The sequence below is a fragment of the Netta rufina genome (genome assembly GCF_964035555.1).
Source record: "Netta rufina genome assembly, chromosome: 5".
NCBI lineage: Eukaryota > Metazoa > Chordata > Aves > Anseriformes > Anatidae > Netta > Netta rufina.
The window spans coordinates 1,210,643-1,226,758 of NC_140128.1; the positions used below are offsets into that span (position 1 = coordinate 1,210,643).

A 16,116-nucleotide genomic window follows, 5' to 3' on the forward strand; every position below is an offset into this window, starting at 1 on the left:
TGGCCCAAAAGCTTCAGACTGGTTTGGGGCAGGTGTGTTGAAATGGCAGTGTTTGCATAAAAGCGCATATGGACATGTATACAGTATTGTGAGGTTTTGTCTCTCCTGTACAAAAGCCTGGATTACATAGAGTTGTTAACTTGTCATAGAGTCATTGGTAGATTTACTTAATGGTTTATTCTCTGGGAGCTATGGTGGTAAAAGAGTAGGAGATATAATAGGAATTAGATATGGACAGATAGATGATGTATGGATTACCTTATTAGTCACAAAAATAGGTAATAACCTATCACGTGACTAATAAGCAATCACGTGAAAAAGGAATTTGATCCTTTCAGGACAAGAAAATGAAAAAAAAAAAGAGAAAGATTTGTTGTGTTTTAGCTCTCTTGTCTCCTTACCTCATGAGTCAAAATCACAAAAAATGGTAAAGGAAAGGACAGGAAGAATTTGAGAGAAAAAAAACAGGAGACAGTGCAAGTGGAAGATGCAATCTCTTCTTGGGCTGTACTCACTTGTTTGGATTTTTCTTCTCCAATTCTGATACTTAGTTAATGCAGTGGAGTGAAAGCTGTTGGCTCTCTGTAGTGCTAAACAGAAACAGGAGAGGGACATCGTTAGCTAGCACAGCACAAGCCAGAGAACAAAACCATAGCTCCCCATTCCCTGCCAGGCTTTGCAGTGCCCGAGCAACATGACAGCACCAGAGCAGCCAGCCCCAGGAGAGGCTCCCCTCATGCTGGTGCTGTTTTCCAACATGCCTGCCCGCTGCACCTCATGTCAGCAAAAGCAGGACAGGAGAAAGCCAGGGCTGGATTGTGGCGGTTCAAAAGTAGCACTCCAGACAGATGTTCCAAAGGGAAGCCTGGCTCTGCCTTTGAAACAAGGCCTCTTTATTCAGAAGTCCATTTAAATCACCTTGTAAAACCCCCCTCTTTTCTGTTCCGATTAGAATGCATATATGGGCTTGGGGTTGGTGGGGGACTGGAAGAAATGAATGCTGATGGCTCTTTATTGCAGCAAAATAATTTCTCAGCTCTTCCATCACTGCGGCACAGCCTGGCAGAAGGCTCCTTGTGCAAGGAAAGAAGCCAGATCCTTACAGCAGCCCTTTCAGTGCTGCCCAAACCTCATGCCAAGGCACTTTGGGTGATGATGAATCAAAGGACTTGGACATTTTAGCACCACCTAAAACCTCTTTTATAAAAATCTGCCAGGAATGCCTAGAACATTGTGGTGTTGAACGTTGCCCTTTATTTTAAATATGAGATTAAGTCAGTATACCACATTGAAATCCAAGAACTCTATTCATGTCTAACAGTCTTTGGAAACTCACCCCTGTTCAGGCACCAGTGAGATCTGAAATAAAAGCTGGTTTCAACAAAGCCTTTTCCACACAGAGAGGAGTGATAACACCAAATGTAATTAACAAATGCAAAATACCATGAAGTTTCTCAGGGTCCAGCCATAAGCTGTCAGTGCGTGGGAGGATCTGAGAATGCAGACATAAATCAATGCTGCATGTAAGGCTGCAGGCAAAGAGCTTTTTTGGGGAGAACCCCAAAAAACAGTTTTGCACATCTGCACACACTGTCCAAACAGCTGCTCCCTTGCTCCACCCACATTTTGTATGAACATGACTGCTCTTGCCCAAAAAGCAGAGAGCAGCTTTAGTGCAGGTCCATGCCTGTAGCACCACAGCTGCCAGCTCAGGAGGTGCATGCAGGCCCACGCTGCTCTGCCCAGGGGAGAAACCCAGCAGACCATGAGCCTGGCAAAGTTTTGCGGATGCTTTCTAAAGCAGAAGGTTCACCATAGCTTCAACATGTTACCATATAGTCCTAAAACATGGCAGTCCTCACTTCCTGCAGATGCACGTCTTTGGTTGTTTTTAGTCCACCTTTTAGGCCTGACCTCCAGCTCCAGAAAGGAGTTTCCAGTTGGAGGCAGACTGCTCCTAACCCTCTTGCTGCCTCCCTACTAGCTATATCCTTTCCTCAGTATGCTTTCTGTAGACACGAATAGCTCAAGCAGCTACTGATATAAATATAAACTGATCAAAGTAGAGCATTCCAGTGCTTCCAAAAATCACCTGTAGCCAACGTCACAGATATTGCACAGGCTGCTAATAACATCCCAGTGTTTTACTGGTGGGAAAGCACCCACCTGGCACTGCAAGCTGGGCAGGAAGCACAGCTCCTCCAGGTTCCCGTGCACCATGACACCGCTGCATCAGCCAAGGTGGGCAGAGCAAGGCACTGCTCCGGCAGCTGCCCGTGCCACAGGAGCAAACCACCCAGCGGTGCCTCTGAGCAAACTTTCACTCTGAGCATTTTAGTGCCACCTGCTGCGTAAGCGTTTAAGATTCAACCAGTGAGTAAAGAAGAAAGGAGCCTGTAAAATACTGTTATGTCACCCAAAAGGCAGAAATCCCCCCAAATGAAGACACTTAAGAGGTAAAACCTAGCCATATTGCTGACAGCTGCCTCCAGTTCAAAACCTTTCCCTCAATGCTGACTTCAGCCCCCAGGAGAGGCCACTGGCATTCCCCCAGGCAGGGATACCGCTTACCATCAGCAACTTTGGATGCTTTGTGGCTTTCCTCTGGCACCACAGGGCTCCTGGAGAGTGATGCCCACCGCCGGGGGGGGCTTGGACAGGCAGGGAGCTCCAGCAGCGAGGTCTCTCCTTCACCCACCTCAGAGTTGGAGGAATCACCGTTAAAATCAGACTCCAGCTCAGAGCTACAGGGAAAAGAAGGAGAGATGGGAAGAAAGTGGGACATTTCAGAAGGCACACATTCCTGTAAAATTTCTGCTACCCAGATTCATAACCATGTTCAGCACAAAACCTGAAGTCAACCTGCCACAAAGAGAGCCCTGGCTTGAAATACAGCAGTGAGCCACTGGGACAACTCCTTGCACAGCAAGTACAAGGAGGGACCATAGATCACCACAGAGGCAAGTTTTGGACTCTCCTTCCTTAAATGTAATTAAAAGCATGTCACACAAACACATACTCAGAGTAACACACATTTTGACCTTGCCTCTGGGTGGGACTAATAACCACCTGCAAAGGTTATTCTCCTTATTCTCCTACCCTGCTAAACCAATTCATAGATTTATTGTGATGATTAATAGCTCTACTTTGAAAAGAGGAGCTTATGCTCTGAGTAGTCCTGTTCGTGTGACAGGAGAAAGCTGTGTCACATTTACATAGTGCTGCCTTGTAGAAAGTAAAGATTCATTGTAACAGCCACAAGACAGAGACAGAACAGGAGGAAAAAGCGCTAAAGGAAAGGCAGTGGTTGGGTACCACTGCCCACCAGCAGAGGCTGAAATAAAATCTCTCAGGTTAGGCAACAAGTTTCTGATGGTTTGATTTTGTGCCTGGAGCAGGGAGTATCTGCAGATACTGGCAAGGAGCCAGTATCTGCAGATCAGATACTGGCTGCAGACAGTATAAAGCTAGTGCACATGCCATACACGTAGCACTGACCAGTCCTGTACCTCTGCCTTACCCAGATCAAACTGGTACTGGGAGACCTTGGACTTAGTCTTCTGGTTGTGGCATGTATGTATATGTGTACACATACACACACACATATATATATGAATCCTTTGATAGTTGAGATCACTTCTGGATTGTGAGATATCACACTGAGGTTGGGCAGAGTGCCACACAAAAGAAAAATACATTCCATTAGTACTGATAGACACATTTCTGTTTTAAAAGAGCAAATGTTTATTTCCCTTGGTTGGCAAGGATGTAAGTGCTCTAGGTTGAGGCTTGTCCTCTGATCGCTGCTTGATAGGCAGTCATTATTCACAAGTACCTAAAGCATGAATTGAAAAGCTATTTTACCGAGCTAGTCATTTTTCCTGCCCTGTGCTCACTCAGACCTTGCAATATCATTTGTCACTTGCTATTTCACTCATCCCCCCCTTGTTAGGCAATGGCTCACCCACAGGAGCAGCGCAAGCACATAGTCCCCAAAAGAAGGCAGTGAGAGAGGCTGGCACATGCTATCCTGGTGACAGCGGCAACGTCAGCTTGGATAGGAACCAGGGGCCTTTCTGTGAAGAACACAAGACTGTCACAGCTGGAGGGAATGGATCTGATCCCTCAGATCAGGGGGATTAGCTGGCTCCCATCTCTGCACGCTGCCCAAGTGCAATGGGCATGAAGAGCCTCAGGGTATTAGTGTGGGTAGGAGCAGGCACTATGCAGCAAGCCACTATATGGCAGCGAGATCTCTCCAACAGGCAGTAAACATTTCCCCAAGCTCTCCTTTCCTTGCAGGGGAGGAGTCCCAGCAAAGAGTTATCCTTTCCCCAAAGAATATCCAAACATGTGGTGGAGCACAAATGTTATTTAAAAACTCCCACAGAGAACAGCATAAAGTTTAATTTCCAAAAATGTTACCTTCCACAACCTATACACAACACCATGAATAGGTGTTTGAAGGGCTTCCAGAGTCTATGTGAGTTTCCTCACAGAGTAATAGCTCTCTGTTTCTCTGTTTGCAACAGCTGACTTTGGGATATCTTTTTTTTTTTAAAAAAAAAAAAAAATTCTCAGTAAGGAAAACTACTGTACTTGAAAGACACCGATCTAATCATTATTATGGCTGGAGTGAACTCCCACAGAATCCCACCCAGAAAACTAATATATTCTAAATTTGCACAGAAATCAGACTTCCTCAGACAGCTCTCCAAGAGTCACAGGATTTTGGATGTCTTTGGGATGGGCAGGCCATCAAACGTCCAGAGTGGCACTCAGGTTGTGGAGCTGCCCCATGGTACCCAGGTAGCAGGCAACCACACCGCAGGATGCACCTTTGCCACAACACACCCAGTGCCCTAATCCCTGAACTGACATTTTTTGGAAAACAAATAGCTGAACCTGGGTTGATTGGGGTAAACGTTTTTTTCTCTGACTCAGGCCCCTGCGTGGGATGTAAATGTTTGAAGATTTCCTGCAAAATGAGTCATATGTCTTGGGGGATTTATGATTGTGGTAAAGAACAATTGTTGTTTTGTTTTTTTTTCTGAGAGGTTTTCCTTTTTTCTCTTCCCTCCCTCAGCTTTATGTGCTATACTTTTCATCAGTGCTGCAGAGAAAAAAAAATAAAAAAAAAATCAGGCTTTTTGGTTTTTAAAGGCCTATTAGTATTTTCAACTACCTGCTTGCATCACTGGTAACCATGACTCGAACAGCAAGGAGGTTGTGCTCTGTCATTTCCTCCTCAGGGATGACCCTCACGGTGGTCCACTCTGGAGAAGGTGACCAGTTCTCCAAGTTGTGGTGCTCCAGGATACTCTTTGCCTTCTTCGGAGAGGTGGGCTCATTGGCCACGGGCTGGCAGCAGCCTAGGAAAAGTACAAGGGTGACAGCAGCACGTTAGGGGTAAGCCAGACTCAGGAAGCCCATGGGGAAAGACCTTGGCCTCTCCTTTGGGTGGTCCTCAGCCACTGGCAGTGGTTTCTGGGAGCATCAGCAGCCCTGCAGAGTGAAACCAGGTCTGAAAGTTGGGTTTTGTGGTACGACCCTGCTGGTGTTCACCAACTGGGACACAGATAGAAATGGAAGCAGCACAGGAAGCTTGGAGCAGCAATTCCCCACGCATCACTGCAGCTCTCCCTGGGCTGCCTCGGGGCAGATGCATTGCAACCACACATCCAGCACTGCACCCACTTTGACCCTGGCCAGGTCGCTTGGCCTGTCCCTCACTGTCCCCTCTCTCTGCTGAGCTGTGACACCAGGTTTCCAAAACAGGCTGTGGCAGCAGGGCTACACTTCGACTTTGCACAATTCAAGCAGCCACCACTCTGTCCTGCCTCCCCCCACCCTCAGAAAGAAAACTGAGGTAATTAGCTTCTGTTTTGTTTGTGTTTTTTTGTTTGTTTTTTTTTTTTTTGGTGCTAGCTCCCTTCTATATACAAAAATAACCACCAGCGCCAGAAGCCCAGCTGCTGATGGTGTGGATGTCTGCTGTACAAGTACAGGTCTTGTTGTGGCTGGCTGAAATTCCCTTGCTTGTGCTCACAGGATGAGCAAAATGGCTTTGCAGTGTTGTTTTTTTATTTATTTATTATTTATATTACTGTTTTATTGACTATGCTTCTCCCAAGCGCCACAGAGCACTGCACTTTTCAAAAGGCTGTGGTGAGCTCTGGGTTTTCCTGCTTCATAAGAGCCAATGTACTTTCTTGGCTTGAAAACTCCTCAAGACTTCACTGCTCACAGGAGGCTCTCTTTAATTCTCCTACTGCTGCATGGGAGCAGCTGGGCAGGCAGGAGGAGCAGCTCACTGTTGCAACATGACGAGAGGCTCCTGTGCCAAGCCCCCGGAGCTGCCCCAGAGCTGCTCTCCAGGAAGAGATCCTGCCAGGCAATTTGTAAAATACAGGCCTCCGCACGGCTCAGGGTAAGCTTCTCCCTGAAAGCTGCTGCGTTAATGTGAATATCAGAGCAAACAAAACCTAACAAAAGCTTGCCAGCTGTACCCACGATGGCAATAAGCAATGCCCAAGGTCACAGCAAGCGGCAATGGAGAGGTTTCTCTGTTCCTTCAGCAACCATAGCCTGTTCCATTAATCTCCTGCCAAGAAACCTCTTGCCATTTGCTTGTAGGCTCAGTGTGTGTTCCCTCCCCATCCCCTATATTAACAGTTTTCCCCCACCACAGTACCAGGAAAGAGGATAAAAACATTTTTATGACTAATGCACACAGCTGTAGAACACTAAAACCCATGGACAGACAGACTACCCAAACCCACTACCAGCACAGTTCCTGAATACGTACACATTCCAAGTTAACCAGTCCCTTTGCAACAGCCTGCCACACATCCACATTTTAAGTGACAAGTGCAACAGACAGCTGGTGGAGGACCTCAGGCACCGTCACCTCTGCTGAGGGAGGCACATTTCTGTGCCACCTCTTCTAAGGCACCGCAGTGCTCTCCAGTTTGAATTGTGCAGCAGAAGCTGGCTTTCTCAGGCATCTGCTAAATGGCTGAGTCCTTTGTGAACACAATAATCTTGCATTTGTAGCTGTACTAATCAGATTTAAGATTAGTCTTAAGAACAAAAAACACTCCTTACTAATTTATTTAGTCAATGTTTGCACTGTGACATATGAAGCTGAATAAGCTAGGTTGCAGTCAACCCCATAAACCTGGGCTGTCTCAGCGCTTCCATGAACAGGACATCCACTCATGCGCGTTAACCCAAACGCTGGGTTACAAACCCCATGGGACATTTGAAGCAATGAGAGCTGCTGCTGCAGTTTCACATAGCAGGACTGCTCCTTGGGTAACCGGTTGTATGAAGGCAAAGGGGCTTCAAATGTCCAAGGGTCAGGGTTCTGTAGGTTCTGATGGCACTACACAATTTTACTGGGCTCTCCTAAAAAGTAGAGCTTGGGCCCTGAACCTTGCCATGAGAAAATGCAACCACATGGAGTGCTTGGAGCTCTTGCACAGGGCAGATTTCAGTCCCAGAGAACAAAAAGGAACCGAGTACAAGCGCCAGCAACAAGCTGTTGGTGGATTCGTGTAAACACCATGGAGGGAGCGCAGGGGCCAATTCAAACAAAAGCCTGGACGCTGCACAGACCCAAGCCCACATGTTAATTATTACCAGCACTGCCACAGCAACACAAACAAATCAAATGGGCCATCAGCTCCACCACTGAGGAGCTGTTGCTGTCATTAATTTTAAAGGAGTATCATAAAGAAGATGAAAATTATCTGAGATAGATGAGAAATTTGAAAATAAATCTGGAACTTCTTTAATGCTTTTTTTTTTTTTTTTTTAGGGGGGTGGGGGGAGAGGTGGAAGACGGTCTGCGTGAACAAATTTCTCCCAAGTCAGTGCAAAGGCTGAGTATCTACACGAAGGTGAGGCACACACTTGTGTTCCTGAGCAGATGCAAGGTTAGCAGCAGCAGCCCTCCTTGCGGAGCCTCATGGGAGGTTAGCTGTGCTCACTCGGGAGATCAACTGAATTGTTCAGCACTTCTGGGCCTGCAGCAGCCCACCTTGTGCTCTGGGGAAATGCAAGCTCTTGCAGAAGGACTAAGGTGGACATTCAGCTCCCAATTCCAAAGTGAAAATTCCCACATACGGCCCTGGATACCTGAATTTGCTAGTACTTAAAGTCCTCCCAGAGACCCACACCTGTACACGCCACGCTATCCCGCTTCTTCACTAGAAGAGATGAAAATGGCCTTACTGCCATTCCCAAATGGGAAGGGGCATGGGGGCAGACTAAGCCCTGTGCCTGGGGCAACTGGTGGGGCTGTGGGACCCCGGGGGCTGCCAGTGCTCCTGCTCAGGGCAGACTTCCTCCCCAGGACAGGAGACTTTCTACCAGCAGCTAAAAAATCGAGTCAGAAAAATTGAACTTTATAAGATAAACACACGCAATGCAAAAGCAACAGGGGCATCCAGTCTCCAGGATGGAAAAGGACACAGCCCCCACTTTCCTGCCAATGTCAACTGGTGCCTCAACTGGTGCCGTGCCACTGACCTGCATTGGCTGCACCAGATGTTATCAGAGAGACAAGTCACGAGGAAACAGACTCTCAAAATAGCATTCACATCAGATCTGACTTCACTTCTATCACACTTACTTCAGATTTCCCAACATCCTTCCTACTATCGTCTGTTTCAGTGTAGCAAAGACCTCTAGCAGTGAGCATGCATTCTCCACAGTCACAGTTTAAGCTGTAGCCCTTACTAATGCTTTGTCAAAATGTTTAAATTTATCCAGGGGGTTACAGGCAAGCTATGCACATGGAAGATGTTACTTGTGCTAGCAGACACCAAAGCAAATGCATCACATGCAGGGACAGACAGGGCACACCACAACCGGCCAGTTACAAGTGGAATTGTCCTACTGACGTATGTTATGTACTTAAGAGTACTTTAGGTGATCAAATTCCCTAAACTAGCCAGTGCAAGCAAGCCAAGGAGCTAATGTGCTATTCTCCAGCCCCTCACATGCCCTTTGGTGTTTTTCTGTGAAGGGGCACAGGCAGGCAAGCAAGCGGGGCAGTGCTCCTGCCTCCACTCAGTGAGCAGCAGCAGGTGCTCTGCAGCATGCACAGCTGGACTGTTTGATGCCCTTGCACAACAGTAACTTGCTGCCTGAAGGGCTGCTGGCATTGAGAGAATTTAAGTTTTCCATTCCTTATGCTACTGTCATCCAGGCAGCATTGTCCTGGCACTCTGTTTTGTGACACCACCATCCTTGTCATTAACGAGGGGAATAGTACTCAGCTGTGCAGTTTTGGAGGCCAGGGACACCTTGGTGGCTTGACAGCCAGTGGTACAGCAGGGACCTGGCCCAAAGCAAGGGTTTAGAAGGGCTTTGCTTGCCACAGCAGTGAGAGCAGCTCTGTGGTATCATGAAACCAGCCCACTCACACTTTCCTTTTTTTTAAACAGCAAGATGAAACCATATGCCACAAATCGAGTGGAGCCAGGCTTGGCTGAAGCACTCAGGCTGATGGCTGCAGTTTGCCACCAGCTCACAGCAAACACAGAAGATGAGGCTGTTCTCACCATTTACTGAGAGAATCAACTACTCTGTGTGCTGTGGATGGCCATCTATTGGGAAATGTGTTGCCCACCCGGGCAAAGACTGGAATGGATTTATTCCCTTCAGTACCAAACTGAAGCCCAGCAGAACAAAAGCAATCTTTTTCCCACTTCAGGAAAAACCTGACGCTATGCTCAGGTGATGTGGATTCAGTTTCTCAGTTTTAAATTTTAGAGGAATTTTCCAAAAGATACAGAAGCCTGAGTCTAACTCAAAACAGTAAAACATCTATTTTAACTTCTCTATCCACTGCTGTCCCTGTTCACTACAACAATCCTCCTTTCCCTGCTTTTCCATAATTGCCCGCACAGAAGGCAGCTGGAGGCTTTGGGAAGTAGTCTTTTATGCTGAGTTACAGCTATAAGAAACAATGCATTGATCTAAAGCCTGTCTATATGCAAAAGATTTTGCAATGCATTTTATAATGCAGAACAGTACTCAAAACACTGGTATATTAACTTCAGCAGTAAGAGCTCCATTCAGATAATAATCCCCACACAGAGATGGCCAATTTTAGCAGCTTTGTGTCCTGGGAGCAGCAGCATCTCCACACACAAGCTCTACCGTTAGTGTCCTAAGTCAAAGCTTTTCTGATCAGAGTTCCTGACTGACTTGCATTGAGAGTAAATAACATGGCTGTAAGGCTGTTGTTGTTTTAAATACAAATGATACAATTTAAATTTTAAATACAAATGGAGACTAGCTGCCTTCAGTTATTTAAACAATAGTAATACAGTCAGCAACTGAAACAGACTAATTCTGCATTCATCTGACCCTCCCACTCCAACAGGATGAAAAAATTGGATCAACAATTTCTCCTTTGTCTGTACTTCAAAACCTACCTCATCATCCCCACACTTGGAGAGAAACAAGTGTTTTCCTTACAGTGAAAGGATTTAGCTAAATTGCATGTCCCCACAGCTTTCTCTGAGGGCTCACAGCCAGACCAGTGCTCACTGGAAGGTCAGGGGTGTTAAAAACAGGCTTGGCCAAACAGTCCATGCAGACCCTATGGACAGATTCAATCTCTTTCCAGAAAACAAAAAAACACTTCTACTCTCCATTAAGTGTCATGCCAGGTTTTCTCAATTCCATGTTCTTCCAGGCAGCCAAAGGACCAGATCACTCTTGCATTTGAAACAGCCCCATCAGTCTCAAATGAGTCTGAAGTACAGCTGGTGAAGGACGAAGACATCACAGCATCTCTGCAACATTGGAAGGTTTACAAAACGTGGATAGAGGCTTAACTTTAGCTCCACAGGAGTCAAAGGATCAAGGAGTACAAATACTTGTTATTTCCTCACAGCACCAGTAATCCAAACACCACAATCATTTAATAAATGAGGGTAAATTAGTGATAACATTGTGACAGTATGAGTGACCTTCAGAGCTAGTTCAGCCAGCTACTGGCTCCAGGGTGGTGGATTTGCAAGAATTCACCTTTCAGACCAGTGACTGTGGCTGAGCAGTCAGCAGGGCTGATTCTTTGGTAGTGGCCTGTTTCTAGCTGGTTATCAAATCTGAGGAACAAACTGCAGCTTGCTTATTGCTCAGCAATAATTATGTTCCTCTAATCAGGAACATAACGAAGCTTTCGGAGCTCCCCATATGCAGCAGCACTGAGGAGAGCCATCCCACATGCCATGCCACAGGAGCAACCTCCCTGCATGCAAGTGCAGCATCACCACAAGATCACTGTGACTGTGATTCTCCCCACTACAGGCCTAAAATATTCAGATGCTTACAGAACATCCAGCGATGATGCCAGCACCACATCCTAAGAAACATTTGTGTCTTTTTCAGTCGCTTTTTGTAACAGCCTTCCCAGTGGCCTGGAGGGTTTTTGAAAACTCAAATTTCAGAGCTGTTTACTGGTATTCTGTGACCAACAGAAAAACTAAGAGGTCCAAACTCAGGCAATCTCCCCTCTGCTACCGTAAAGCAAGTGAACAAGTCACTCTGTTTCTCTTTCCAGTCACAGAGGCTGTGCCAACACAGCAGCGATTTCCATGTGGTAAGGGTACTGAGTTACGTGCTGGTGTCTCAACAATGTTGCGTCGGTTCAGCTCTGCAGAGAGGCACAGACAACTGTTGCCATGTTATGCCAGCTAATGGTGCAACTGCAGTCTTGCTTCGCTGAGGGAAACACATCAGCCCTGTGACAGGCCCACACATGGAGCCCCTGTAGAAACCTATTGGGAACTATGTGCCACCACACACGGGGCAGAGGAGAGGCCCCTTCCAGAGGGGCCATCCGCACCCTCTGTGACTATCATTTATTAAGGTGTCAATCACTCCAGCATCTGAGTGTCCCCACCAATAAAGCCAGGGCCAATAGACCGGCAGCAGCAGCAGTTACAGTAGCATGTCCCATCTGACAGGGCAGCCTAGCTCTCTGCATGAGCTGTTGCTCCTGAGCCACCTGTCAAACTAGCACCAGGCAGAACATGTTACTGCAACCTGACAAGGAGATAACAGGGGCTCAGGGTCCAGCCAAATTTGGGCAGAGCCAAGTACCCGCTGTGGGTAGCTGGGCTGGACAGGCCATTCCCTCTCCCTAAGGACAGGGGGCACATAAATGTGCCACTCACAGCAGCACAAAGCCCAAATAACAACCTCCTCCCCACAGACAGCACGGGATTCCTCAGCCACCAGCTGGCTGCTAAGTTTTATTAGCTTTGCTTCAGAGCTGCTGCTTTGCATGTGCCTCTGCCTGTGTTGGACAAAAATGGTCAGATGTCCCACTGAACCCATCTGAAAAAAAAATCCAAACCAAGCCAGCTGCAGCAGCCAGCAAATCGAGTCAATGCTTTTGTGTCATAAACAACTGAAAGTGTTTGTGTTTACCCGCCCTCCTCACCTTCATTTGGTCTTAAATTGTGAGAGGGAAATTCATTTTTAAGCAAGATGTGATGGTATTTCTCAGCTAAAACAAGCCAGACCAAATGAGAGTCATGCACAAGCAGAAAGGGGAAGTAAGCCTTGCTGAGCTAACCAAAGTATAAATATGTCAACTTATACAAACTTGGGAAACACCCCTGAAGGCAGATAAAAAAACAAAATACAGAAACAGAGACAGAAAAACTTTTAAATGGTATCAACCTCTCCTCTGGGGGCACAGAACTCCCAGTTTGCTGGCAACCAGCAAAAAAGCTTCTACAGGGAGCCTGGTCCAGAAAACACCTCGTGATTGCCCTGACTGCTCACATCCAGAGCAGTGATATCTTAGAACCCTGCCCATGTTGTGAATCTGCATGAGAACCTTGTTTGGGGGGAGGAAGGAGGAAACCTACCGGAATCAGGCGTCACAACCTGCATTTGGGATATGATGTATTGGCACCTCTGTCACATCACGCATTTGTGACTCACTGAAGCCAGTGGAACAGGAGCAGTACTTACCCAGAGCTGTCACAGCAATTCAGTAATGGCAAAGGGCTTTCAAACCTTCATATGAAAGGCACCAAAATCTCAGGTGCTGCTGCTGTTATTGTGCCCAAAAGCACGAGCTACTGCTGCACTCCTGTGACAGGGACAAGGTTTGGGCAAGCTCAGCTGCATCACCTTGCCACCTGGTTGCCAGCCCTCCCAAATCCAGGGCAGTAGTGCTCAGGGAAGAGTCCTTTCTCTCATTGAAGCACAAAGCTAACAGATAAAACCCTTCACTGAAGAAGTAACCTGCATTTGCCCACCCCTCCTGCAAAAAGCACCCCATCTCAGCTTGCTCAGTGCTCCCCCTCCCTCCCCCCCTTAGGACCTCAGCCTAGCTTGCTGGCAATCCTGAGGCTTTTAGCCTGCCATTAAACTATGTCACCCTATAATTCATCCACAGGATGTGAGGACTCTGCCTGGCCTTGTATGGAGCTGCTGACTAAGGCAATGACATGAATAAATACTTTTGAAGTGGAGTTACTCATAAAAGTAGGCAGCTCCAATGGTGAAAGCAAATACCAGTTGGCACCAAAAACTGACATTAAGAAATTCAGTCACCAGACCACAAATTGATTTGTAGCACACCCAGCACACATTACTGCCTCTCTAGCTTCTTACTGTATAATATACCCCCTAAAATTATTTATGGATCCTGCTTAGAATACATCAGTGCTTTAAGCAAGCTGCAGGGGCAGAAGGAAGGTGTCTTCAGTACTGTGGAAGCACAATTGAAATGAACTAAGCAAGCACAGGGATGAGATAGAGAAAAAAAATAGTCACCAGGGAAGCCCAGCCCATGTGGGACTTTGAGATGAGAACACAACAAACTATGACACCTTCAGCTTGCTTAGGCCTTCATCTTGCTGTAATATGCTGGCTACCAGCCCACACTGGGGCAAAACGCCAGCTCAAACCTATTATAACCTCAGCTGAGCCCTGTTGCCTCTGCTTCAAAACATGCAAGGCTGAATGAGAGCATTGCCCGCATTAGAGCTCAAAACCAGACACATCCAATTGAGGTATTTCAGATCCACCCTAGAGGGCTATAGGGGTTCTAACAGCACTCCCAAACTCATGTCCTCTATTTATCAAACTTTGATTTTTCATCACACCCAAGAAACCACCACCTAGACTGCTATCCTTGAAAAAGGACTTCAGTAAGAGACATGTCTGACGTTTCACAGGTTTCAGTTCTTCCCATCTGTCTATTCCTTTTTACTTGAGCTTGTTTCATTTGTCTATAGAATTCAATTCCATGTTATGGAATCTAACAAATGGCAAAAAACAAAGCCAGCCTGCTTTCCTGTTTCTGTGGAGGTGTACACTGCTCTCAGCAGAAGTGGGGCCAGATTACCTCACTGGCTTCCAATCACTGTTACCTGCAAATGCTTTTGTGCTGCCCCTTCTTCCCCAGGGCCTAGGGATGGGCTTTTCCACCACCCTCTCCTCCTGTCCCCACACCAGCAGCGCATCTTCTCCTCTCCCCCTGTGAGCCCAGCCCAGAACCTACACACGTTCTTCAACAGCAAAGCACTTTTTCAAAGCATCCATTACTTACTTGATGAACAGACACTTCTGAATTCAGGAACAAAATATAACCAGGGAGCTTGAAGAACAAAGCAAGACAGAGCCCAAAGAACACAACTTTTTGAATGCATCCAGGATGGTGTGTGTTAACACTAATACAAACTATGCAAAAATGAATACAGAGATAACGGAAAAGGCAACTAACTGAAAACCTATTACATATACTGAATTTTTATATTTATGGAAATTTGCTTCAAAAAAAAAAAAAACAACAACAAAACACAGCAACACTACTGTGATAAGATTGTCTATAAATTTTAGATCAATTGTATATTTTATCAGAACAATCTGTGTTAGTCTGGTATATTAATGCATGTAATAATTGCAAATTCAGAGTGCAGCCTCAATGGTGTAAGTCTCTGTAGTGATCAGCAATTTAATGCCTGCTAAAATAATACTTTTCTTTACACAAAGATTCCAAACACCAAAAACCTTAGAATAAAATATGAATTAATTCCTGCAGAACAAATACTGAAAAAGCAAATGCAAGAACATAGTAGCATGCAAATTTCTTTGTAATTTCACATTTCAGAAGAACATATTGGAAATTCCAGTCATTTCAAATGAGTTTGGAGCCCACCACCTGATGAGATGAGATCAAAGCTTCTGTTCTTTTTATGTTAACACAGATCATGAAGAAAAGGAAAGAGGCTTGCGGAAATATTTATGACTAATATGTATACTTGGCTCAAGCCTTAATACATAATGTCTTCTGATCTTCAGTGATATGATCTTCCAGAAAAAAAAAAAAATCAACTCATCTGCAAACATGTCATACTTCTAAAATCATAAATATTGATGCAGAATTCAGGGCATTTCAGAACGCATTGTCTTGATTGAAATGTGAGGACTGAGTGATCAAGAAGTGAATTAAAGCCAATTACAGTAACTAATTGCTATAATGTTGTGGGGAAACACAGATTGTAGCCCTTCCTTGAGGTTGGAATACATAGAGAAGCAGCTTTCACTGGCCTTTTATTGCTGCAGCAGTCTATAAGAAGCTGAGAGGAACAGAAATTATTCTTCTTGGTAGAGTTAATGAAAGACTGACATTTGAGTCCAAGTCATTTTAAGAAGGTTTGTCTGTACTTTTTCTCAAATAAAGTATGCTTGAAAATGGCAAGATCTTTTTCATTACAAAGTATTAGTATAATTATAAGAAAGCATAGTTACCTTTACATAACTCTGGCACGTTTGCTTTTCATTAACTGATACCTAGGCAGGTAATGCTGTGATACTCTACGAATGATTAGTCTAGCTTTTCAAAAAAAGAAAAAAGCACTGCTGTGCATTTATTTCCAAACCAAATGGCCCTAGTGTCAACAGAGAAGTTCAGAACTGATTTGAACCAGTGTAAAGAGGAAAAAGAGTGCAGAATTCCCGAACCTGCCAAATAGAGCAAACGTCATCTCTGCAGTTTTAGCACTACAACAGTATCTATAACAAGTAGCTGTAAAATCTTCAAAAGCATTGACTATGTCAAGAGGCATC

General features: G+C 45.6%; 1 protein-coding gene across 1 annotated transcript in view; it reads right to left on the reverse strand.

The window, feature by feature from the left end:
- MICAL2 (microtubule associated monooxygenase, calponin and LIM domain containing 2) overlaps positions 1–16,116 on the reverse strand; it is a 131,590-nt gene that overhangs the window by 25,293 nt on the left and 90,181 nt on the right. Inside the window, exons 27-29 of the mRNA XM_084287727.1 lie at positions 5,186–5,372; positions 2,572–2,744; positions 516–590 (exon numbers count right to left, since the gene is read on the reverse strand). Of these exons, the coding sequence (XP_084143853.1) occupies positions 516–590; positions 2,572–2,744; positions 5,186–5,372 (435 nt within the window). The remainder of the gene's footprint in view (positions 1–515; positions 591–2,571; positions 2,745–5,185; positions 5,373–16,116) is intronic.